Below are 26,632 nucleotides of genomic sequence, written 5' to 3'. Positions count from 1 at the left end.
CCTTTCACTCTGTATTTCACTTCCTATTAAACTTTAAAAATCCCAAACCACTCCTCCTGAAAACAAGAAAACCCCAATCCTCCCTGCACAGCTGACCTCTCTTTTTCCCTAAAGAGCCCCTGAATGGTAAGGCTATAAATCTTTGCAGCTGGCCTTACACTGCCCTACAGGAGAGTGCCCTGTATTTAGGGAAGGGGATTGTGCTCTTTGCTTAGCAGCAAGGCTCAACACCAGCCTTCTGTTCCAAACCCTGAATTGTGTTGCTGACAGCCCAGAGATGTGCTGGGCCTTGAGACTACCTTTGCATATGATGTTGGATACTGAAGTCAAAGAGATTTTGCTCTTAACTTCTTCAGGACCTGAATTTCACATCTGGACCTTAGCATGCGAGTGGATTCTGCTTTGTAGCTGGATTAAATGGTTCGTGTGGACAGGTGGTCATGAGGCTCTGTGCGCATTGCAGGGCAGTTAGCAGTTTGCATGTACTGCCCTTTCGCTGAACTCTTTCCATCCACCATGCTGCAGATTTTATGCCCACGGCATGCGTATAACAACCCCTCTCAGCTATTTTAAGTGTGCTTGAAGCTCAGTGAGTTAAGGAAGCACTCTGGTGGTCCTTTTTATATTCAAACTGTCTCCTGTACCAGCTGGCTATGGTATAGTCATAAAATTGCAGGCATACAGACACACGCAACCTGAAGTGGTACAGACTAACACCGCTGGAAGCCTTAGAGATCTTCAACCTTCTTCCCTAGACCGTCCAACACATTCTTCTTTGCTGAATTGAACATTAACAGAGTTGGCAATCAACATAACCTTCCTGAAGGAAGTGGTTTGCATTTCATTAGATTGATTTCATAGCCTTTGCGGTCCTATTACTTTGTAGAAGATAAATGCCCTGAGCGTGTATTTGATCCTTATCACTCTTGCTATAGAACAGGTCCACCACCCTCATGGTATGACTCCAGCTCACTCCATATATTGAAGCGCATGGCTTTTGTTTCTTCCCAGAAGGGTTAGAATTTGGGAAATTGTGTGCCATTGTGAATATAAGACATGTACTTCTGCCTCTGGCCAGCGTGGGGTTGTGTTTGCATGTTGCCGCTGCTACCCTTAGCCTTATTGAGTCGAATGTGGGAAGTGGTGTACCCTGCAGAGCCAAGCCCTGAGCAGGCAGCAGACAGTGGGCAGGAGTGTTTATTGTCACAGGCATAATGGGCACCTGCTGAGAGCAGCAAGTTTGTTCATGACATCCTCTGTCTGATAGTGTTATGTTAACAGTTGGACTTGGTGATTTTAAGGGTCTTTTCCAACCTAAATGGTTCTGTTTCTACTTGCTTTAGTTCTTGCTTGTGAAATCATAGAATCATAGAATGGTTTGGGTTGGAAGGGACCTTAAATATCATCTAATTCTATCATGGACAGGGACACCTCCTATTGGACTAGGCTGCTCCAAGCCCCACCCAATCTCTTCTTGAACACTTCCAGGGATGGGCCAGCCACCACTTCTCTGGGCAACCTGGGCCAGAGCCTCCCCATCCTCACTGTGAAGAATTTCCTCCTAATGTCTGATCTAAATCTTCCCCTCTCCAATTTAAAGCTATAGCAGTTCAGATGCTCTTTTCTAAGCATGTGATGTTGAAAGAACAATGGAAGGACAAGTCCCGCTGATGGAGGCAGTGGGTGGCAGGGAGACCGCTGCTTTCCTGGGTGAGGAAGGCACTGGAGTGAAGCAAGAGCCAGGTAGTTCTGGGTAGGGACCTAAAGCCTTTACTGAAGAGAATCCATTCCTGAATACAGCAACTGAGCTAGCTTCCCTATAAATTGCCTACATAGAGAGGAGCTTGGGAGGAAGAGGGGTTTCAGATGATGTGTTCTGCACTGATGAGCTGCCTGCTACATTGCTGCATGCTTTGAAATGCTTTGTTCAGATCTGGGTTGATTTTCTTCATGGCTGTGCTATATACTAGATGTCTTCCTTGGAAAAGTTGTTCATCTCTTGGTGCTTGAGCTTTTCTCTCTACAGCAAGACATTTATTTAAAAGTGCTTTGAGATCCATGTATCAAAGTCACAAATAACAGCTAAAGGAAACATGACTCATGATTGGGAAATTGCTAAGCATGTGCCTGATTAACCAAGTACTTCAAAGCTTCACAAACGGATCCAAGGAAACAAAAACATTTGCATTCACCAGTCTCTGTTCCCTGCATAGGACAGGACAAAAATAAAGTTTTTCCTTTATGAAATGTGTTGCATAAAAAGCATGGTTGTCTTTTTATTTCTGGCCACTTTGCAGCATGCAAAATGATTGCCTTTCTTCAAGACTTTGTGAATTTTTATTTTATTGTAGTCTTTTTATTTCCTCCATCAAAACATGTCTGAGTTTGAAATGGCATGACTAGGAATGAAAATTACATACATCAAAACTGATTTTTCTTGAAATGAGATTTTGGAGCAACCAGGGAATGTTCAAGGCTTTCTCACTGCTTGTATTCAGGGTTTTTTTTGCTAAAGAGGGATGTAGTCTGAGGAAATGGGTCACCTTTTTCCTAGAGAAAATTTCTTCAATTTCACTGTAATTCTGAAATGTCACAGCCTTTTGGGGACAGTTTTTTTAATCTTGAACAAAGCACAAATGTCTCTGATTATGGATGACTTGAATTTTGCTGCATCTATAGTCTGCAGCCTAATGTTTTCAGCCCTTCACCTCTCACCTTATGGTTTTTGCGAGTAATTTCATGCCCAGATAACATCTGAATCCTATGTTGAAAGGGAAGTCTTGGCATGTAGCCACCTTGTATGGATATTACCATTAAAATAGCAGCCCTTGGCGAGTGGCCTGAACGCAACAGCACAGCTTGAAAACCAAAGGGATGCTGAGCCACAGCTCTTGCTGTGAAGGCACAGAGATGGGTGTACTAAGGAACTGCGCGAAAGAGCCAGTGTTTTCTCCTACACCAGCTTTGGAGGAAATAATGTCACAACACTATAGGAATAAAGTAGCAAGGATCAGTGTGGGAGGGAAGAGTGGTTTTATTTTATGATGACAAAACAAATTTTGTTCACTTGCACTCTTGTACCTCCTCCATGTGCTTGTGAACGCTTTCTGCAAGATCCCTTGCAACAGCATGGGTAATGAAGGATGCCAGCCCTCATCACATCTCCTGGGTTATTCTGAGCTGATGACAATGTGTTGGATCTGGGTATGCCTTTAGGTGCAGACAGTGCTTCGTCTCTCTGTCCTATTGGATCTCTGCAAGTCATGGTTTCCTGACATATTCTCTACATGCAGCCTGGAGCATTCTCTTCCATCTGAAGGATATTCTCTGGCAGGGTAGGGTATGGACCCTATTCACTTCACTTAACCTGGACAAAAACATCTCAACTGGCCTGCAGCAAGAGATCCCTGATGTAAACTGGCGTCTTTGCCAACTGACCATCTTTAGGCATCCAAGCCGCCCACCAGCACCTACTTTACATGATAGTTAGTATTTCCATCAGCTGAGAATGACTCAGGGGCGAGGGGGTGGGTGAGAGGGGACAACTTTCCCATCACTGCCTGCTGTTGCTGAGCCTGCAAGCCAAGCATGGTAGCTGTGCCCAGGTGGCTCTGCCAAGAATGCCTCCAGAGCACAGCTGGGTGTAGGAGGCAGAAGGGACTTTGTATTTAAATGGTACTTTTTTTTTTGAGCTTTTGCCAAGCAAGTAGAATAACTGACCAGAGGGGGTTAATGGCTTCATCTTCTAAGAGTTCTAGTTGTGTAACATGATTGCATGCTGTGTTGGAAAAAAAAAAAAGGGCTTTTTTAGAAAAAGAGGACATCAACACTGAATTTCTGATGCTTTTCCAGTATTGGCAAATGGTGTGCTTAAGTTGCCAGTATTGCAGTAGCCAGGTATCTTAGGTTGTAGAGTGGGAAATTAAGGTTCATGTCCACATTTCTCACAGTTTTTTCATCCAAGTTAACTGTGAATCATGATAAGTGAAGAGCAAAGCTTGGGGCTGTGATGTCACGGGCTAAGGTTATCAGCTTGCTACAGCTAAAATTAGGAAAAAAAACCCCTGTAATCCCCGCACCTGTATCTCCAGGAAATGAAGCAAGTGCAATTTAATGAAATGACTTGTTCCAAACTATGTTTTTGTTACAGCTTTTGATTTGTGCTGTTGTGCTCTTAGGAACACCAGTGGGCAATTTTGACTCAGTCTAGTTGGTGAATTTTGGGGCAGGGCTGGTCTATCAGGCTGAGGCTACATGGGGTAAAGAGCTCACCATGACTTAGTGTGGGCCAGTCTTCCCTTGGGTGATCTGTTATCTGCTCTATGAATTAAGATGTCTGCCTGTCTTCCATTTAAAATTTGCTCTCAAAAGTAGCAAATTTAAATATTTTCATGTACTATTCAGCCATACGGTGAGAGAATTCATCAAGAGTTTAATCCTCTAACCTACTAGAGTCTGAACGAACACTTCAATGTGAAAACATCTTTCTTTTGTTTCTTGGTGGTTGTCTTATTTTCAGCAGCTACAGTGCAAGACTGAACAGTCTGGGGCCTTTTCCTATCTCTGCCCCATGCTTCTATACAGCCTCAGTCAACTGTCTCACCTTTCTGTGTCTTAGTTTCCTTTCCAACCTGTTGCTGACTAGGTCTAATTGGTTGATGTATGCCATCAGCTCTCTGGAAAGGGATCCTGTGTTGAGCTAAGGAATGTACAAGAAGGGAACAGGAAGAAGGGTGGAGAAGAGAACCTAAAATTGTACCAAACAGAAATCCAGGAGGCCTTGCTATGAAAAAAAAAATAAAAAAAAATCAGTGTTGTAGTCATAACTGTAGAACTCAAAATGCCTGTTTTGTAGATGATTTTCTCTAGGCTACCTCAGGTATTTTATTGGAGAATTGTTCTGGCTGCATCTCTTGTGGTTTTTATCATAATTCACAGTGAAGGAATAGGTGTCTCCACTGTCCATTCCGGTGCTTGGGGCACAGGACCCTGCAGCCTATTAGAATAGTTTCTTCAGTGGCTTAATAAACCATGTCTGGTTTAGGCAACCTTTTAAGAAGAAAACAACAATGGAATAGAACATTTCCTATTGTTGATAATGTTAGTTAAGCTGCAGTGGCTCTAACAATGCTGGGAGCTCTTGTAGGAATGTCACTCTGGTTTCTAGCAGCTGGCATCACCCACTATGTAAATTGTAGTGGCTTAGAAGAAGCGCTGTCAGCCCAATGCTGAAAACGGCTGAAATGGTGTTAACAGTAATGGGAACTACTTACAAACGAGTCTCCAGGGTAGATAAGGCTTAAGTAGGCTGGTGTTGGAAAGGGTATCTCGAGTGCCTGAGGTGCGTGCTGTTTGCAACGTAGTCTGCACAAAGAACTGTATGGGGAGAGCTGAGTGGAACAAATGTCCCACAAGGACTTTGCAGTGTAACCTGATGGATGTGATGAAAGGGACTTGTAGCAACTGACTTGGGTGAAATATGGGAACAGATCAATAGATAACAGGTGAAGGTAGCTGGTGAGTTTGCTCTGTGTGGAAGAAGTTTAGAAATTACTGTGTGTTATCTACATAAACATGTAACTTGGAGGTGACTCCATTCAGCTGAAGGGATACCAACCTACTCTGCTATGCTTGCTTGTGATTGCTGGTTTTAATGGTAACTATGTTTAGATCTGAGGTCAGAGCTAGGAATCATAGCCGTGTCCTGGCTGTGATCAAATTCAATAATAAATGAACTTAGTAGTGATCAAATTTAACGACATAACTTCTAGCTTGTTCTTACCTGTGTCGAATCAACCTGCTTGAATTTTCTAGTACGAAATTTATTCCAGCTTCCTTTTTTTTTTTCCACACACATTGATCTTTTCAGCACCCAACAATTACATGTTGCCTTCTAAAAGATCCCGAGTATAGTCCCATCTTAAGAAAGAACACAAGAGTCAGTCATGTCTATCTGATTGGTTTTTGATTGAGTGCTGGAACAATCTGTTTACTAAGGTGCTTTCAAGGTCACTGGAAAGCCAACTAACTTCAAAGTAATCTTCTTTCCTTTTACTTCTTGCTAATTTCATGTTTTTCTGGACCTATTATTTACCTCCCTCTCCTTCAAATAATCCTCCACATTTTCAACCCTGGAACAATTTAAGGTTTTTAAGAAAAAAATCAGAGATGAAAACAAAGCTCTGCTTGTAACAGGAAAATCCTACAGGCTGAAATCGTTGCTTGGAAAAGGGGGAGTAGCTGAGTTTTCAGACACCTCAGCAACACCAAGCATACGGCCAAAGCAGAGACTAAGGAAAGAACGGGAGGTTCTTCCATTCTTCTATGGAGACAGATGAAAGAGTGAGCAGTCCAACAGCGTTGTGTTATTTCTTCCATAAGATTCTCTTGAACGTTCCAGATGCTGATGGATCTTCTCCTTGGGTTCAGCCCTACCCAGGTAAATGCCCTTGTAAGAATAAAACTGCTGCAGGCAGCACAGTATTTATCAATAGATCAATAGTCAATTTATTTATCTTAGTCGCCTGTCATATGCCAGCCTGTCTGCTTGCCTGGTTGTTATGCAAAATGCTGTCAGACTTTCAGGTTTAGTGATTTCTTTTTCATACTGCTCTGGAATTAGATTTTTGTATTTTTTTCTCTCTTTTATGGCAGAGTTTCATCCTCTGTCTAATTTGGAACTAGTTTGAATCGATGGACTGGAGTTTTCTTAAACAGATTAGGGGGGACGAGTGCCAAACCCTCACAGGAAACTAATTCTTGTAGGTCCTTTGAAAAGCTGAGCTTTGAAGACTGACTTCTTCATGCTGGCCTAGATAGAGAAGAGGCCAAGCTGCAGAGGAAACTGCTAAAGGAATATTGCACTGCTCAGCCTGGGGCTGTCTGGCATTTTGAGGGCACAGACTAGAAATAAAACATCACTGACCCCGCCACAATCACAGATATCCTGTACAGACTCACATTAAGTCAGATCTGGCAGTAAAAGATAAGCATTATAGTGCTGTTGTCATGCTCCTATCCTGCCCCCTTGGCATTGTTTGTGGAGTCAAGGGCTCACAGTAAGCTGGAAGAGCTATCACCCTGAGGACTGAAGATAACTATTACTTTGTGCAGCCTGTGCCTGGGACAATTAGACTGAGAAAAATAAAGACAAAACAAAACTGCCGAACTAACAACTCTGTTGTAGTAGTATCTAGGAAGATTCTGGGCTAAGCGCTTGATGCTAACAACTTGTTTTTTACCTGGGCAAGGTCTAAAATACACCTGTTTTAGTTCAGACTCGTTCTCAGAGCTAATAACACTTGTCTGCAACATATATAGAGGTGTCCAAAATTCCTGTCTTAATGACTATGAAGTGTTTGGATGAAAACAAGGGCCAGGGAGCTGTCTAGGCAGATGCCACTATACATGCATGAAAAATCTAAGAGAGCAAGAAGGCTCTAGAAGTTCCCTGTTTCTGACTAGGGATCCTAATGACATCACAGAGTTGCTGTATGCAGTATGCCAGGTAGAGGATGTAAAGAAATGTTTGTGTCTCGCTGTTGCTGAAGAGGGTGTTGTCTTTGGAAAGCCTCTTTCTGCTCATCACCAAATCAGTTGATGCCTTTTGAGCTATGATCTCTAAAAAAGATAAAGAACTGCCAAACAAAGAAGTTTGATCCGCCTTCTCTCCCAGCTTCCAGGGAGTGATGGGACTGGTCCTGTTTGCTGAATGTGCACTGTGAGTGGGATGCACAAACTGGCCTGTAGGCTCTGAGGGCGATATATCCAGCAGCCGGAGGTGTTGGGGTGTTCTGCTCAGCATGACAGTTGTACGCTTTGTTCAGTGTCTTTGTGCTCTCCTTTTTTGCCCTTTTCCCTTTTCAAACGTTCTGTCTCAGTGATTGTTTAATGCATTTAATTTCATTGTGGTTGCAAGCGCCAGCCCCCAAGGTCTATGCTGAACTTGTTTCTTCACTTACATCCTTTGGTTGTCTTGGCCGTTTGAAGATGGGGAATTTAACTTGCTCTGACGGTCTCTCTCTTTCAGACTTCTCTTCCTGGGTAGAAAAGTTCATGCCCTTGGATTCTCCCAGCCTATCTGCTGGTGCAGTGGGGGTCTGGGTGATGTACCTATTCCTGGCTTTTAATTTTTTTTCTCCTTATTCAGCATTTTAATCCTTTTTTTTCTTCTGTTTTCCTGGAGGGGTCATATCACTAATGATTGTCGAGACATCCCTAGTGATTCCCTCTATCTTTGACATGCATGGCCTTGATGGGGAGCTCATTAACACAAACTCTGAAGGGATGAGTGTTTTCTCAGATATAGCTGTATACAAATAAAATGCATCCCCTTACTGTGACAGGGAGGAAGGCCTGAAATAGATCTACCTCCCTGAGACAGTACTTCATCCCTCTATTTCATCTCACCTCCCTTCCCGCTTCAGGCATTAGCACTTCCTACCCCTTCCAGCCATTACAAGAATGAGTTCTTCAATGCTTTTGCCAGACATTAGAGAGCAGGCTCCCCTCTGCTGACCTGACAGGCGTTTTCCTGGGTACATTCCCCATTAGCATGGGCTGTCTACACAGGCAAGACATCAGAGCATAAACAACATCCTCCCCCCTACTACTTAGACGTTAGGTCATAGTTTCTCCTTATCCTATATCTGCATCAGGGATACAGACTTTCCCTCCTCCTTTCTAAGAAGTTTATCTTTCCGAAGCTCTTAAAAGCTTCCCCACTGGCAGAAGTTCAGGCCCTTGCTAGGGATTTTCCCTGAAGGTCAGAGGATTCTGTGCTAATGCTAACCACATCATGGGGTGCCATCATAATCCTGGTCCAGTCTTTGCAACTTCTTCATCTGCAAAATGAGCAAGCAGTGACGCGATATTTCTCTCTATAAAGTGTGTTGAGACCTGCAGAGGCCTCACCTGTTCTTTCTAGGCAGTGGCATTGAGATTGTCATGGTGGTCTGGAGAAGGAATGACCAGAGAAATGGCATCCAAGAATAATTTCTGAGAGGAAAGGTTTCAGTGTCATTTTGCACACATCATCCATGAATCCACATCCTTGGTAGGTCCTCCAAAGATTCACAGATCCAAGGATTCAGTGGTGACAACCAGACAAGAGTTCGCTTACCTAGCCCAGTGCCATAGAGTCAGGTTTGGCCGATAGTAGCCACTTCTGCAAAGAATACAATGAAGTCAATATTGAAAACTAACAGAAAGTCTGTTCTTGAAGGTGTTTCTTCACAGAGTCCAGGAGTTACAGGTTGGATGATTCCCTAAGGCTAGAGCTGTGCTGTTCCCTGCAAATATATTTTTCTTTAATCACCTCAGTTCCAAGTGATTTCACTAGCCATATCCATTAATGTGAAATCTATCTTCCAAAATTGTACCATAATCTTGATGTTGGATGCATCGTATGGCAGAGAGTTCTGTAGGTTGCATGGAAGATTGCTAGCATCTGGAATATATTCAATGTAAAATATTGTGGAACTTGGGAAGCGAAGTTTAAAATATATTTGTGGTTGTTAATTGGGAGGCTTAACGATACCATATCATTTGCTTGACCAGTCCCAACCAATCAACAGCACACAGAGAGAGAACACAGGCAAACACTGTGCAAAACCACATTAAAAAAAAAAAGGCTTGAAAAATGTCACCAAGTAAATTCAAATAATGCATAAATTAGAGGGAATTGCAACTGGCTCATGGATATTCTATGAGCAGAAGATAAACATCTAAGTTAGTTGCATAAATTATTCATCATAACGTATTTGCTCAGCTTTTCTCATCAGCTATGAATGCCACACATCCAGGCATTTGGAGAGTATAATAGAACTGGGTTTTCACCTCAATGATATGCCCTAGGAACTGGAAGCCCTGGGGAGGGTTGGGATGCATAAGAACTGAGTGGAAAAAGTTTCCTTCACTATGATGTTTTAGATGTGGACTCTGCTAAGGGCTTGCCTGCTGCATGAATGGTGACTGGAATTGTCCCTTGACAGCAGGCAAGGTTGGTCTGGCAATAATTTCTTTTAAATTCCACCTTTTGCCTCCTGTCAGTGGTGTTAGAGAGGATGCAAAAACTGATGTTGGCCCTGAAGTAAAAACCGAACCCAGTTTTCCTTTGAACAAAGTTTACCAATTTCTCACTCTCTGTTCCTACTTTCTCCCACCTCTATTACCCATGCATGGTCCTCATTGTATCTTGCTTGCTCTCTCCATCTCCACACATTGAATGGAGGCTCTCCTAGGGTTTGAGTATTGATACACCAATAGGGCCCTACTTGAACAGCTGCAAATTTCAACTTCATGGTCTTTGCTTTGCAATAGATAACTTGACAGTAACAAAAGTAAACTCTCTGAACTTAGGGAGCATGAAGCATTCCCCCAGCACTTTCTGAAAACATGCTTGCTCTGGGGAGCTCCAATCCCTCCTGTCTTTATTGATAATGCTTGCAGGAAGCAGTAATCTGAGAGTAAGCCTGCTTGAGTTTTACAGGAGCAATAATTGTCTCTATAGAGAGGAAGCACAGATGGCATTTTTCTTATGCTTACTGGTTATAACCTTCATGATAAGAACATGGGAATCTCTATTATTGTAAAACCTTGCTTGTCTTTTAGCATCCAGAGCTGTGCCTTCCCATACAGTGTTAATTGTTGATCCCTGAAGGGATCGTTTTTTCTTGCAAAGAGGCTTTCCTTGTATAGACAAATTTGGGATCACCACTCTAATCAGGGATGATTAGAGCAAACTCCCTGTTTTGTCAGAGAAGTTATTTGTCTTTAGTTTTAAGGTTCTGCCTATCATTAAAAGCAACCGTGTCACCCCCCTCAGATATGTCTTTCACAGATATTGAGTATTGCACAGCAGGGAAAAAATATGTTGTGTTCCATACAGTGAATACATAGACACTGTTAATGTGCTTGTTATCTGCAGGCAATTTTAGAGCCAGTGGTCTGTTTTCTCCACTTGTGGTATTAAGACCTTAGTCAATGGGGTTTTGGGGTTGGATTTAGGGTGTTTTTTTTGCCTTTTGACAGAGTTTTGTCTAGGGAAGACCAGTGTTTCTGTGGGTTTCAAAGATTGAAACTAATGAGACTTAGGATGTGGTAAGATGTGGTGTTTTGCTTTGGTATGTTTACTTGGCTTGTGAAAGCCTAGGAGACACAAAGAGGATGTTAGCTCAGGTATAAGGAGAAACTTTGAAGTAAAAAGCTGGCACTTTGCTATTTTAATCAATGCAAATGTTGTTAGGCACCCTGGGGGGTTGTGATGGGGTACAATCAAAATAAATAAATGCATAATTGCATTAAGTAAAATAACCTAACACAAAGTGGAGTGAGTGTAGAATTAACCTGGGATTAAAAGGAATTGGTTTGTGATCCTGGTTTTGCAACAGACTTACAGCATCTCCTGAATCTGCCTGCATGTCAAGTTCTCTACCAGCCAAGTGGGATTACTGGTGCTAGTTGACACACTTTGATAGAAAGTGCCATGTCAGTGCCAGGTATTGTCATTCCTATTATTGAAATGAAATTTTTGTCTTAAAACCGAGTTACAGGAATAAGTGAATGGAAAGTGACAAGAGAAGCCTGTGACTCAATTATCTGGGACATGGCTTAAGGTAGTGCAGGTGCATTGTAGGAGGGTGGTTAGAAATAATATACTTTCCTTTTAAGAAAGCCTTGCTCAATATTTTTTGAAGGACATTAATAAGTTTCTCATCTTTTAGGTGCTCAGCTGGTGATGTATTTCAGATGCCTGATTTTAGATCGCAGATGTGCTAGGTTTTCTCTAGGCATTCCCTTCTGAGTCATTTAAAAATGGATACCTGCAATAAAGCACTGCTTTTGCAAATATTAGCTTTATTTTTTCCCAGTCACTATCGGTTTAAAGAAAAGGATTTGAAAATCACTTTATGTTGTTGGTTTGGTTTTTTTTTAAAAAAAAAAAAAAAAGAAAGAAAGAAACAAAACCTCCCTTTTCATCTTGGCCTCTGTTTATATCTGAATCGATCCTTTTAGATGGTTTATCAAGCATATTGTTTTTCAAAGTGATCTTTTGCTGTACTCCCCAGTGCTGAAAGATTAAGATGTTTGGAGACAGTGTGTTTCCTTCAGCCTTGCTTTACAAAAGCAGTAGCTAAAAGAAAGGGCTGTGGACATGGACTCAGCCACGATCAGACTGATCTGGTTCTACAGTCTAACTGGCCAGCTCTTTTGGTGACAGAAACCAGAATTTGATGCTTTATGGAGAGATGAAAGGCCCCCTAAATGTGTGAGGGTGAAAGGACTGTGCTGCTTTCTTTGTAGGGAAATGCAGCCCTCTGCCAGATGTCTCTGGAGACTGAGACTGCCTCCTCATCAGCTCAGACCCTAATCGTCAAAGTGTGTTATTACTGTACATTAATGTCTTGCTTTTCCTCTTCTCCTCCCTCTCCCCTTCTGTCTAGCCTTGTGGCCTCACGTTTGTGTCCATGTGGGGGTGTCCAACAGGATTGTCCCCTTCACCATCATCCTTCCCTGCCCTCAGTGGATCTTCCTGCCCCTCTGGACTCAAAGCCTCACCCCTGTTGTGTTCCTGTCTTGTCGCGTAGGGAGTTTGCCCGTTGGAAGGTGAGGAACACAGCCATCGAGCGGAGGGACCTGCTCCACAATCCACTGCCCCTGATGCCTGAGTTTCAGAGAAGCATCCGCCTCCTGGGCAGGAGACCCACCACGCAGCAGTTCATTGATACCATCATCAAAAAATACGGCACCCACATCCTCATCTCTGCCACCCTGGGAGGTAGGTGGCAACTCAGCCTGGTTTCTTGTGTTGGTGGTGGGTGGTGAAGGCGCCGGATAGCCCTGCAAACCTTGTCTGTGCCACATGGAGGCTGGCTGGTAGCACAGAGCCAGGCTGCAGGCTCCCCAACCAAAGCCCTTCTCATCATCAGATGGTGTGAAAATCCCCAGAGTATGAATAGCCTTTGCAAATGAATTCATAACGTGATGCATGTGAATTCGGCATCTGTGGTAGGTGTGCACCTGTGCTTCTCTGACAACGGTGTGTGTGTACCCGTGTGCGTCAAGATAAACATGCTTCGTTTAGCTAGGGAGCCTGTCTGTCATTCCTATGCCCCTGTCCTTAATTTGACAACAGATTGTGTTGATCCCTCTTTTTTTTTCAGAATGAAACCAAATGTAGGAGGAAAAAACCCGTCGTTTCTTGCAGAAACTGGTAGAATTTTAAAGAGCTCTAGGAAAAGGGAGTTCAAGAACCTGGGCAGAGAATGTGTGCAGCAGGGGAAGGGATGGTTCCGAATAGTCTGTGCTGAATGCACAAGTGAAAGCGTTAACATAAAAGTAGAGGTTTGAAAAAAACAATAGTTAAGTAAAATTCAAGATGCATACACAAAGATGGCAGAGAGGCTTGTGTGTGCAAGCAGAATGTCAGTGATGACATGAGACAGAGTACCATAGGGCCATTAATCCATGTGCTTGCACTGATTTGGTGCTGCATAAACAACTTGAGTACTTACTATTGAAAACAGGAGGGGTGAGAATCAACAATTCCTCTTGACACCTACTGCTCATTCTCCTCCATCCCCCCTTGTAGATTTTTACCATTCTTTACCGTTCTTTACATTTGGAGTGTGCATTCAAATGCCTTTCTTTTGAGAAATACTGTCTGTAAGAGGGATTCTGCAGTGGTAAAGGGTCTTAATTTTAGTACAGAGTTTATTGCTCTTGCTTCTTCTGATGTACCTGACCTTCAGCCTTGCCACATTGCAAAGTTTGTAGTGAACTTCGAGGTATTTCTGGCCATCTGTCTGTCCCCAAAGCATTCTGCAGACACTTGGGTGAGACGTAGATGAGATTAGATGTGTGCACAGGATTCATGCACAAATTAGGTGCTAGGTAAATTGGAGTGGTTCCATTGAAGTCAAATGACCTCTTGTGTGGCAAATAGCCTTCAAAGAACCTCAGGCTGCTCTTCCAGTCAAGGCACTCAAACCATCTGCTCCATCAGCAAGAAATGTGAGAGAAAGCAAGTTTCCATGCTCTGAAGAGTATGACTGCCTGCCTGCATTGGGCCTTAATGAAGTCTGTGTAAAGATAAACTCCTTTTTATTGAAGAAATCACTGTTCAGGACTATATTTTATGGAGCCCAAGCCAGCCAAGTAGGAACCCAGTAAAACGTTGAGAGTGCTTTTATGGTTTTACTTTTCTTTCCATTTTTTTTCTTCTTGCTGCTCACATCTGTGGAAACTCAGGCTAAGAAAGACCTTTGATTGTAAAATATATTTTTAATTTTGCCTGGGTTAGGTTGTGAATAATTCACAGTAGCTTATTTCTTCTCTTGGTTTTACAACACAACAATTTTAAATATGCAGAGACCCGTAACGAGAACTGGTGTTGGAGAGGAGTGCTAAATGCTCCATCAGCCCGGAGCACGGTGAGCAGTGGTAGAGGGGGAAAAGAAGGATTTATCTTAGCAATGGCAGTCCCAGAGAAAATGTAGATGAGCATGCATTATGCAAGGAGGACACACTCTAATCACAGTCTGTGGGCTAAACAAGACCACTGGGATATAAAAGCAGGCATGTCCTGGCTGCCTTGCTCTCCCAAGACCTCAGGTCTCCTCAGGAAGTTTACAGGAATTCTATTTTGGACTACAGTGGTTTGTAACTTAGCTTGATGTCTTATTACGCTGCAGATGAGTGACAAACACATGGGAAATTGTTTTGCTTTTAAATGCCAGCTGTTGCAAGGACCCCAGGAGGCTGGGTGATGGATCAGGTCAGGCTGAATATGGCAGCTATTTTCACACCTGGCCACCTGAGGAGTAGCTCTGATGCCTTTCAACCTACAGAGCAGCCAGGTCCCCCCAGAGCCTAATAAAAAACTAGCTCTGCTCCAGTTTAGTTCTGTCAAAGGGATTGTTGAAGGGTCATTTTGAGGGCATCCTTGCACTGGGATGGAACACACAGAGCTGAGAGCCAATTTGCAGGGAAAGCCCTAAAGGAAAGACAACTTTGAACATAGCATCCGCTTAATAAACGAGAAATTAAGACTTAATAATGCAACAAAAGTCTATTAACCTCTCTTGATGTAAAGGTTGCTTTCTCATGCGTGCACTCTGTGGGGTTATTGTGCTTTTCCAGGTCTGCACACATGTACACAAAATGTGTTTCCAGCAACAATATTTCTCCTCAGCACCTTTCACTCCTAGGGTTACAGTATTTGCCTGTCAGGGAAAGCATCGCGTCTAATGGGCTTTACTTTCCTGTTTCCTTCCTCTTTCTCCCAGTGAAGGAGTCCAAACACCTCAGGGAGGAAAAATGACAGCTTTTGTGGGGGAATTGCTCTCCACTGCCCTAAGATATAGGTTTCTTCTTTCTGATGCCTGGGAGCTTTCTCAGTCGCTTGTTGCTTGCTCTGTGTTGTCTAGAGATGGAAAGCTAATGGTGCATCTCCTAGTGATCTGAAACCAGTGTTACTGCCTGATGCAATTCAGACCAGGCTTTCTGGTTGCTTCCTGTCCAAGACATCTCCAATCTGAGCATTCCTCTAGCTAAAATGAACTAATGTGGACTGCAAAGGTCCTAATTTTTGTGCCTTGGCTATTAATGGAAAGGGTACTTTTCCAGAAACAGCTGTTTTTTACCAGTTCCTGGTGGCATTGAAGAGGAGTTGATGCTGGGATCTGACAGTTGCAGCTAAGGGGAGAATTTTCCTAGGTCTTCCCTCTCTGGCCACAACACTGGGAGATGGTGGCAAAGCATCATTTATGTCCTCTGGGTCTCCATAAAGTTAAAGGTTTCCATTGCACGAGAGATACAAAACTTTTGGCTCAAAATACTTCTGCTCTAGTCCAGCTTATCTTCCCCAAGCCTTTCGTCTAACTCCTGTGCAGATGTCCTTTTGGTGGCAAACAAATTGTCTCATGAGTAGTCACAAAGTCTGACCTTCCTTCAAATAAACTGTAAAATTGTCCTCGAAGATGAAACCTGAAAAAGCATTGGCAGCAGCCAGGCAGCTGGTGTGCAGTGACCACTGTTCCTTGTGCTAATCAGAGTCATCTTATTACCTTGTGTTTTACGGGCTGTTTGCTCTGTGCACTTCTTGTGTCTTGTCAGAAACATGGGTCTTAAACCCTCTGGGACAGGAACCAACTTTCTTTTGTTTCTGTGGATGAAGCCTGATGTCACAGAGCCTTAATCCCTGCCAAGAACTTTGCACAGCACCCAGTGTGTAATAATGATAAATAAAATCAAAATTGGTCATTTTTCAAAGAAAAGTGTTTTTGTAAGAAGTAACTATGATGATATCTTTATTACCATGACTTATATCATGGTATGTTGTTTTTAACCAAATATTATAGAGGGAAAGCTTTACATGCCAAATTCTACTCTGCTCCCATAAAGCTAATTTTAAAGATTTTTGACAAATTCTTCTGACAAAAATTATCTACTTTCCACCAAAAATTTATATTTTTCATCTCAAAGCCAGAGGCTTAATCCTTATCATATCAATTGCTTGAAAAACTGAAATCTAATAAAAATATTTTGATTTTCAGCCAGAATATTTGTAATTTGTTTTCAGGCATTTGGCTTCCAAATAAAAGCTGGGCAGTTTCCATAGAAAGCAAGGGGGAGGGCTTACTGGGTTAGGTTGTTTGGGATTTTTTTTAAGTGTATGCATGAAAAGAAATTAGTGGAAAAATGCAACTATTTCAGCTAATATGGATTCGTAAGAAAAGTGCTTGTTCTCTTAGAAATGCAAAAATGATGAACAGAATATTTCTTGGCCTAAAGAAATGGGACTGCATTTTTTTGACCATGCTATCATTTCCAGAGGCAATATATTCATCAGTGGTTCATCTATCAAATCAGAACAAGTACCATTCCTCTCATGGAGAGAGCTATGTAGAAGTGGCACATTCCTACCCTAGGTATATATTCTCTTAATTTATTAAAGTCAGAACTTCAGACTTTAAGAATGCAGGATGTTATTCTACTTTTGTACTTCTGTAATGTCAGTGTTATGTTAAGAATGAATTGGATTTTAATCTGGCTCAAACAGCACAAATTGAGCTTCTAGGTAAATATTACTTCTCAGCTTCATGTCCTCTTCATGTACCTTTGGTTAGATTCAGATTTCTGTCACTGTTTATGATGTTTGGTGCCATCGAGACTTACCTGCTTCACTCCCAGATTCTCTGTGATTGATCACTCAAAATCACCTGTTGTCTCTTTTCTTGCCCAGTATTTTTTTGTCTCTGCTTAAATTCAGTGAATGAGACTCAAGGGGAAGGGAAAAAAAGCATAATGGGTCACTGATTTAACTTAACATTCTCATTTGCTCTTTTCTCTGATTGTCCTCCTTCCCTAAGCCCCTAGTCCTTACTGTTTTGCATGATCACTTTCAGTCAGAGAAGTAGAACTAGCAATTTTTTGTCTTCTGTACCCAACAAGAACAAGAACATGGTGGTGGTTTTGCAACTTAAATCATCATTTCTTCCTTCTTGAGATGAGTCCAAAGAATTGCATGCAAGCAGCATTTTCTCCCCTTGGGTGTGTGTTGTTCTAGAGGCACTGCCTACAGAGAAGACAGTTCCTTAAGTGGGACAAATGGTCTGAATCCATTCCAACAGCTGTGGTAAAGATGTGCTGGCCAATAAATGTCCAAAATGATAGCTACTCAATACAGTGAACTGTATCTACAAGTACAGTGGATCTGGTCTTTCTGACTGACTAGAGAAGGTGGTTCATACATACTACACTAAGGTTCTGGTGAGGAAGGGTGGGTTCGTTTAAGAGTGCTTTAGGTGTTATACTTTCCTTTAGGTGCAACATGCAATCATCATACGTTCCTGTTAAAATGACCCTACGCAGCAATCTCCTGGGCCTTACTGAAATCTCCTTCTCTTTCTGCTGCAGGAGAGGAGGCTTTGACCATGTACATGGACAAGAGCCGCCTTGACAGAAAGTCGGGAAATGCTACCCAGAGCGTTGAAGCATTGCACCAGCTTGCATCCTCCTACTTTGTAGACCGTGATGGCACCATGAGGAGGCTCCATGAGATCCAGATCTCTACCGGAGCAATCAAGGTACTGTATCTTGCCTTGGGAAGAGAAGCTGATTTTGTGTCCATACCAATACTATAAGGATTTGGGGCAGGACTTTGTCAGTCCAGTGTGATGAGTTTTTTTGATCATGAGGTGTTTTGTTCCCATGCTGATTTCCCAGGGTAAATTGTTCCCTTTCTGAAGAATTGATTTTCCCAGGATTATTAATACCTGGAATGAGGTGGGCAGTCAGTGTGATGGTTATGTAAGATAGGATACTTTCACTATATTTGGCAGGGACCTCTGGAAAGAAGAGAGGGAATGGATAGTCTACATAGATGATGGAAGGTGCAAGGGAAAGGCAGGTCTGTGAAACCCAGTGCACCCTAGAAGTATCCTCCTCTTGTGGTCTTGGACTGCCAAACATCTCAAATGAATGTACTACAAGAAAAGGTGAAAAACTCAGTGCGGCATTACTGAGGCATCTGGAATGAAACAGAGTGAGAGACAGCTTGGGGGTTGCAGCAGGAAGGACAGGGAGCTGCTCAGAGCATACAAAACAGGGAAAATGGCTTTGTAGACAAAGGCTGCCTTCTCTGAAAGCAATCATCCTATACTGGGGAGGGATTTTATTGTTGCAGAGTTCACTCCAGGGAAGCCGATGAGGATGGAGTCATCATTGTTAGCCATTTCTGAAAGGTTTCAGCTCCTGTTATTGTTCTGTGGTGTCTCATGGCTGAGTCTGTTCCCTTCTGGATGGGAAATCGGATTGAGATATTGAAACAGTGACAGCAGATAATCACCCTTTGTGAATTCAGGAAGGGCAGCTCTCCTGTGTGGCTGAAAACCAACAGCAACAACCACAGCAACAGCACCACAGGTCATCTGTGCCTCCATCTATCCTTAGCACAAGGATGGTGTGCACATATGTTATAGGAGCAGTAGGCACCATTGTGGGCTGGCAATCCATCTTTTTATCTTGCTTTCCAATAAGAGAAGCCAGGGAATAATTTCTTTCCTTGTTTCTAATGTTCTCCAATGGAGATCCTCTATGAGAAACATCAGTCTGTAGGACCTCATTGCCAAGCCCAGAATAACATGCAGTACCATAGAGAAAGCAGATACAATTCACTATTTTTTCAGCTTGTGAGAATGCCAAACATTCTGTGTTTGTCCAGCATGGGGCAATTTTTCCCATTTATGGAAGCTCTGTTTTCAATTGCTTCAGCTGGTGACAAGAAGTCTTTGTATTACACGGTCTGAACCTGCCTGGGGAAGATGTGATAATGCAGTCAAAGAGAACACTCTTCTTTTCTACATCCTCAATAGGTAACAGAAACTCGGACTGGCCCCCTGGGCTGTAACAGCTACGACAATCTGGACTCTGTGAGTTCTGTCCTTCTGCAAAGCACTGAGAGCAAACTCCACCTGCAAGGTAGGGCAGAGGAATGAGGGAGATGGTAACACAGGGCATGAAATGGGGGGACAAAATGAGAGAAGGGCGGTGGGGTTTTTCTAGCCTTTTTCCTTCCTCTGTGATCATGTTTTTTTCTTTTAAGTTCCCCGAAGCAGGACTGGTAGCTTTTGGTTCCATCATATGATGCTCAGCACAGCAGAGCTGGGATTTGACAGGGCCCGTGCTAAAAGTGCAAGGAACTGGACCCTAGAGGAGTGTCTAGGTGCCCACTGCCATTGAATTTTGATGGACTTCTTTGTATTATATACACTGGTACAAATAAATGTGACCTTTTCCATTAATGTTGAAAAGACATTCTATTCACGTTTCTCTCTGTCCCTCCCAAATTGCTGATTTCTGTAAGAGGTTTGCAGATCAGCTTTTGGGCCTCTCTAATGACCGTAATCTTGGGGAAAAGTCAGAGGTTTTATTTGGATGCTAGAAGCTATGGCTTCAGTCCCAGTTGAGGAGCTAGTCCAGAAGTCAACAGATAGAGGTCATGACTGAATTAATAAGTAAATACATGCTGGTTAGCAAGAAGTCAACTTCAGTAGAAGGAGGAAATTCACTGGGCATGTAATTTACTAAGGTTATTCCCAAGATTTTGACAAAATAAGGAAATGTGGGATTTAATTGCTCATTTGCCCAGATGGTTTTATTTCTGGAATCCTTGTACTTGCACAAATTTTAATTTTTCAGATGAATGGGCTACATTATATCTTCCGCTTTGAGTATAATTTGGCAAGTGCTGTTTTAATCTTGGTTTCACAGAATCTGGGTTTCATTTACTGAGTCATGTTGTGGATAGATTATTATTGTTGTTATTATTTGCCCTTAAAAATAATAGGCAGGTTGTTTTCACTACTCAGGTGATTATCTAAATCACTGAGTTCTGTTCTCTTTCTTACCTAATTAACAATAAACAATTTAAGGCTTTTTATATACTGTGATAGTGGCTGCTGGTAATGAAAACCCAAGGATGACACATTGTATAACTAGGTAAACAGCTAAATAAGCAGACAGCTTGATTTATAGGCAGGCAAACTGGTAAGTAAGTAAATCAATAGATCTCTATTGGCTATGTGATCCCACAAGACAGGAGAAAAAAAAGAAGCCTGGGAGGGGGAAGGACATGGAGGAAAAGGGGGAAAAAAATCAGGAGAGAGAGGGCAAATGGATGAGTTTGGAATTTGTGGTGGAAACAGGCAGAGGACCTCAGGGGTCAATCACACATGGGTTTCCTGGGCGTCATGGAATGACCCAGCTCAGAGAGAGGACAGCCCTAAGCCAAGGGAGACAGCAAGGGAAGGGAAGCAGGGAAGATAAGAACTCTTCCTAATAGAACAAAGTGACCTTTAAAGCTGTACCTGAGTGTTTTGCACCTAATCTGGAGTGTGGTTCTTGGGATAATTACCCTGGATCCTTCCTCTGCTCTGAGAGGCCTCATTAGGAATTAGTCACAGGGTTGTTGGTAATGGATCATGACCAAGTCTCCTCTGATCTGATTAGCAGCAGTGCATGAGCTGCTGACAGAAATCCATGTTACTACCTTTGTGTCACTCTGGCTCCAAGGCTGGCTCAATAAAAGAGCAGCATCTTCGTGACAGGAAGAATTTCTGTTTCTGAAATTGCTTGCTGCTGCCCAGCCCCGAGAGTCGTGGTTTCAAAGACATGCCCTTAAGGAGGTACAGTGGATGGGACCCAGAGCTAAGCTACCTTCATGCCTGCATAGGGTTTGGGAAGGTCAGCCAGACTGGAGATTTAGGGAGGACCTAGACAGTGTAAGGTGTCTCGTTCTGCACCAGTGGTTACATGGCAAAAAAGCATCATTAATATATAAACCAATATCCATGTGGACCTAGTACATTTGTCAGATGCCTGCACTAGATACATGCAGGTACATTTATCACACTAGCTCAGGAGGTTTCCCTTTTTCCTAGTGCTACGTGGGGACAGGCTCCCTCCCCTGTGCATGGGGAGCCTTCCCTCATGGGATTGGGGGCATCCTATTGTGGACCAGTCCATCACTCGCATACGCTTCCAGTGTAGCTGATGCACGAGTCGCCTGGAAAATAAGAACCAGAGCATGGGAAGGAATGATGCTAACATCTCCACAGTGGATTGGTGGGGAGCAGGAATTTGTGTTCCCCAGAAAAGTGTCCTAGGCTGAAAGCTGAAAATTTGGGTGGAAAAAGCAAAACTTTGGAAATTTTCAGGATAGTAAAACTCCAGACAAGAATCCTTTTGGACAGTGTAACGGTATATGCCAATATTGCAACATGGCACTATTTCAATAAGGTAAAATGCTTCTGTGCTGTTCTGAACATTCCAACATTAAACAGGAAATATTGCATGTTAGGTAGTTTCTTACATCAAATATGGCAAGAGGGTATTAACATTTGCATTACAATTAATATTAAAGTCTTTGCCAAGATGGGCTGAGCAGTAATGACAACACAAAACATTTCAGCTTTTCAGTGAAACAAAATGAGGAAGCATGACAAGGAAAGGTCTAAATGTATTCTCCAAAAGTGCTTTTGGAGTCAACATGCTCTCAGAAAATGCTTCAATGAAACTGCATTTTCAACAGAGAACTCTTCTGTGGAAAATGTTTCAAATAGCTCTAATTTAGAGCTGGGGAAATTTACCTCTTTTAATGCAGGAAGCCTTTTATATACAGTCCAAAGCCAAACATTTTTCTCTAATAGTTTTTCTAGGTGAATTAAGGACATGTTCCCTTATCAGACACTTCATATTCTGCCTGTAGTTCTCTGAGACAAACCTATAGCAAATTTGTGCTGTTTTAATTTTTAAAGAAAAATCGTATGTTTTACAGAGTAACAGAATTCCTCCTTCTGATCAATTAGTTACCTTCAAAACTAAGATATTCTCCTTTGCATTTGCCACCAGCAAACTTGCCTTCTGCATGTATTAGCAGCTATTGAGGCTGCTGTGGAGGATACACCCATTTATTGTACACCCTGGCTTAGTTTAAGGTGTTTTCCCCATGAAAATGATCTGGTATCTCAGCCCTTAAGACCAAGTTACCCCCTTGCCTGGTTGCTGATGTGAGGTTGCTTTATCAGTAGACAACACTGAAAGCCTAAAAAAATTACTCTTTTTAATGTTTGAAATATTCAAAGAAATTCTTGCAGAACAAAACAGCACCTTGGCATGTTTTATCAAGGTCTCTTCCAGCTAGCAGGGCTGGCTGCAAGCTGCTCTGTAAACCTGATGTGCTGTTTCAGCCCTTGGGACTACAGCTTTGCTGCTTTAAAGGTGGCAACTGAAGCACCCAGAGCAGTGATCTCAATCAGCATGGACTTCTTGCAATCTCACATTTGTGAAGATTACCTTTAAAAATTATTACAGCTATCGATAAAGCACAAGCATGATTAATCAACTCAGTTTCAGCAATATTTAGTCACTGGGCATGGTAAATAACTATCTGAATGATGGAAGAGGATACCAGGACTGAGTGAAATGCCATTGGCCCAAATCTTGTTAAATACAGGATCTGGTCACAAGGATGTTCAATGCAGAACTAAAAATTTTAGTATGAATTTGCCATTGTATGGGTATAATAAATGTGTGGGTGTTTGTATATAGCTGTCAAAGTACAAATCTGAAAGCAGGCATGGTTATATTTTGTTAGCCCTAAAACAGGTTTCTCCCACAAGGAAATTTCTGTTGGAAGATCTGAGTCACATGTAATTCCTGCAGCAGGTCTGCAGTTTCAAAGTTAGGGCGCTGTGTTTGATGTATGCACACTTGTGTTTCAATGAGTAGCTGGATTCGTGTGTCACTTGTGTTTGTGGTCTGAGCACACATTTGAATATGTGCTTCTAATTAAATGCTACAATTAACTGCATGGATGCCAACAGAACCGCTTGCCTGATTAAAGTTAAGTGTTTTGTTGAATTGGTGCTAAGTGTGCAGGGGGGCTGATTACCTCTTAAACATGAAATTATTTATTACAAGAGAAAGGTTATCCTGGAGATGGTTCTTAGAATCCGTGAGTTTTATGGACAAAAAAGCAAGCATCCATGTGAGGCACTTTGTGATATCAGATGGGACCATGTTGTGTTTTGGATGTCACAGGGTATTAGTGTTTGTGCATGTGCTGAGATACACAACGGATGCCCCCAGCGATGGGAAGTGTTTTCCCTGAACTTTAATTGCTTAAATTCACCCCTCTCCACGCCAGCAATGGCTCCCAAGCCAGTATCATTCGTAGCTGGGACCAGACAGCCTGTCAGTGCTTTTATCCAAGTAAAAGTTCAAAGAGAAAATATGGTGAGCTAAAGAGCCTGTGGGCATTTGGGCCTCATTCAAAGGCTGGAGGCGCAGGCATGGCAGGTTGCTCCTCCATGAAATAAAAAGTGGAAAGATTTGTTCATGCGACTTGGACCACAAATAAACAGAGTCTGTGAACATTAGGAAGCCCAGCTCCCCTCTCCTGTGACCTTGCAAGCTCAGTGAATACAGCAGCCTTCAGGCTTTCCAAGCCCCATTTGTAGCTCTTTCTTCTCCAATAGTGCTGTGCTTTCTTCCTGTCCTGAAGAAAAGTCTTGGAGTCTGGCAGGTGAGACCATCCCTAATGTCAGTGTGAAGGTTTGAAAAGGGACCATTCCTCTGTGGTGGCTGCTTCAGGTAAATACCCTGAAAGAGACTGAATTTCAGTCCTTCCTGAAGACAGCAGGAAGAAAACTGAGCTTTTTATGTAGGAAGATCTTGAAAATAACCAAAGGGACCTCAAAATGCTGATCCCTGTTAGACTGGTTTTGAGGTGTTTGCAGGGATGCTGTAGAATGTCACCAGCTCCTTGCAGGTTGCCTCCCTTGGCTGCAGCAGCGCTGTAGAAAGGCAGCAGGATCTACACAGAGTGCCTCCAACTGCCAGGCTTGAAATCTTTCCCTTGTAAAAGCATCACAAATATCTTGTCCAGCTAAAGGCTGCTGTGTGGTCACCCTGCCATTGCTTCACTCTGGGCTGCGAGCTGGGTCAGACAACAAAGCAGCCACTGCCGCTGGGCATGGTGCTCTTGGAGACCATGCTCTGGCACTAGCAGAAAGAGGGAGGAAACAGAGGTCCCTGTGCCTTCAACAGCTTCCTGATCCCCCCAACCTTGGCCTTCCAGAGGGACCTCATGAAGGCCGAGGTGTCTCTGGAACAAAAAGCAAAAGGCTAATGGGGCCCCCAGGGACACTGCCCACTGCTTTTTTCTTGCCTGAGGTGGACATGACCCATTAGAGAGATGGTCCTGAACCCCTGAAAGGAGTCACAGCCCTTCCTGCTCTTCCTGCATACTCTCATCCTCTGAATTATTGTCTTATTTTCATTCCACTCCAATGAGCTGTCAGCTATGGATACAGTAATTCAGTGCAACAGAAACACAAACAGATGGGTAATTGACCCTCGTGCCTTCATTACACCAGAGTTCAGTGCTGCTGTTCAGGCCATAAACTCCTTTATCTGCCACTCCAAAATCCCTAGGCCTTTTACGAGGATGGCGATCAGGCCAGGCTTCCTGTGAAAGAGTTATTGTTGTCTCTGCCTGTGCACTGCAGATGCTGTCAGCGTCTGACAAGCAGGACTCCCCAGGTAGAAGGAAACAACTGTGAATCCTCAGGGACATCTGTAGGGAGCCTGGAGACGGGGGCTGGAGAAGGACAGGATGGAAAAATATGTACACCAGACAAACGCTTAAACTGTTATCGTGTCCTCTGGTGCCTAAGCAAGTGTGCACCTACACCAGTGCCTGCACAGACGGATGGATACACAAACACTTGCTATGGAGAAAAAGAATGGGGATAGATCCTCTCAGCTAATGTAAATCTTCAGAACGCTACTGAAATCATTGGCACTAAATCCATTTGCACTTTTATAGGATTTGGCAAGTAGCCTTCCTAGCAGGGAGCAAGCTGAAAAGACTCAGGTACCCAGTTCCTGTATTTATACTGTGGGAGCTGGGCACTTAACTCTGCAAGGGTCTTTTATAAGTCTCAGCTTGTATTATTTTCCTTTTTTTTCCATTTTCCTTCTTTTCTTTTCTTTTTCAGTATGTAGTTTTCTTGTTTCTGTGGTACCAAGCCTATTTAGTCTCTATCTAAACAGGACAGAACAGCACCATGCTCATCACTTCAGAACTAGCGCTTGACTGCAAAGTATAAAACCTCCACAACCTGGGAGTAAGGGAGGCTTTCCATTCAGATGCTTTGTACTGGAGTGGGATCCAGGACTGGGAAGAACGGTGTACTTTCCATTCTGATGCTTTGTACTGGACTGGGATCCAGGACTGGGAAGAATGGGGTATGCTGGGCGTTGGGAGGGGGAAGTCACTTGTCACCCTTCTGTCACAGAGCAGATGGGCTCTGCTTTCACGTAACTAACTACTTGCACTGGAGACATGCAATTTTTACCCTCTACCTTCCTCACTCCTGACAGCTCTGAGAGAACTATCCTGGCAGCTTTTAATTCCTCGGCATTACATTCCCAAGCTGTTAATGAAACAGGTTTTGAAAAGAAGAACAGGTATCTGAAATGACGAATTCATAATTTTTTTGATGTTTTTTTTTTTCACATCCTTGTCTCTTGTTTCTATACCAGGTCTCCAGATCATCTTCCCTCAGTATTTGCAGGAGAAGTTTGTCCAGTCTGCCTTGAGTTACATCATGTGCAATGGCGAGGGGGAGTACATCTGCCGGAACAGCCAGTGCGGCTGCCAGTGCGCGGAGGAGTTCCCGCAGTGCAACTGCCCCATCACTGACATCCAGATCATGGAGTACACGCTAGCAAACATGGCCAAGACCTGGACAGAAGCCTATAAAGATCTGGAGAATTCAGGTAACCCAGCAAAACACGCTTTCTGATTGATTTATTTTTAATAAAGCCGTATTGGCCCCTCACCTCAAGAAGGATGTTGAGGCTCTGGAGCGAGTCCAGAGAAAAGCGACGAAGCTGGTGAGGGGGCTGGAGAACAGGCCTTATGAGAATGGCTGAGGGAGCTGGGGGTGTTTAGCCTGGAGAAGAGGAGGCTGAGGGGAGACCTAATTGCCCTCTACAACTACGTGAAAGGAGGGTGTGGAGAGGAGGGAGCTGGGCTCTTCTCCCAAGTGACAGGGGACAG

The 26,632-nt window shown here is 43.0% G+C and overlaps 1 protein-coding gene across 1 annotated transcript in view; it reads left to right on the top strand.

The window, feature by feature from the left end:
* The window catches only part of BRINP1 (BMP/retinoic acid inducible neural specific 1), an 89,788-nt gene that overhangs the window by 49,233 nt on the left and 13,923 nt on the right, over positions 1–26,632 (top strand). Inside the window, exons 3-6 of the mRNA XM_069873277.1 lie at positions 12,588–12,778; positions 17,920–18,089; positions 19,377–19,482; positions 26,113–26,349. Coding sequence (XP_069729378.1) covers positions 12,588–12,778; positions 17,920–18,089; positions 19,377–19,482; positions 26,113–26,349 — 704 coding nt within the window. The remainder of the gene's footprint in view (positions 1–12,587; positions 12,779–17,919; positions 18,090–19,376; positions 19,483–26,112; positions 26,350–26,632) is intronic.

Source organism: Phaenicophaeus curvirostris, chromosome 20, assembly GCF_032191515.1.
Source record: "Phaenicophaeus curvirostris isolate KB17595 chromosome 20, BPBGC_Pcur_1.0, whole genome shotgun sequence".
Classification (NCBI taxonomy): domain Eukaryota; kingdom Metazoa; phylum Chordata; class Aves; order Cuculiformes; family Cuculidae; genus Phaenicophaeus; species Phaenicophaeus curvirostris.
Note: the sequence above shows the minus strand (reverse complement) of the source record. Positions and strands in the feature narration are given on the sequence as shown.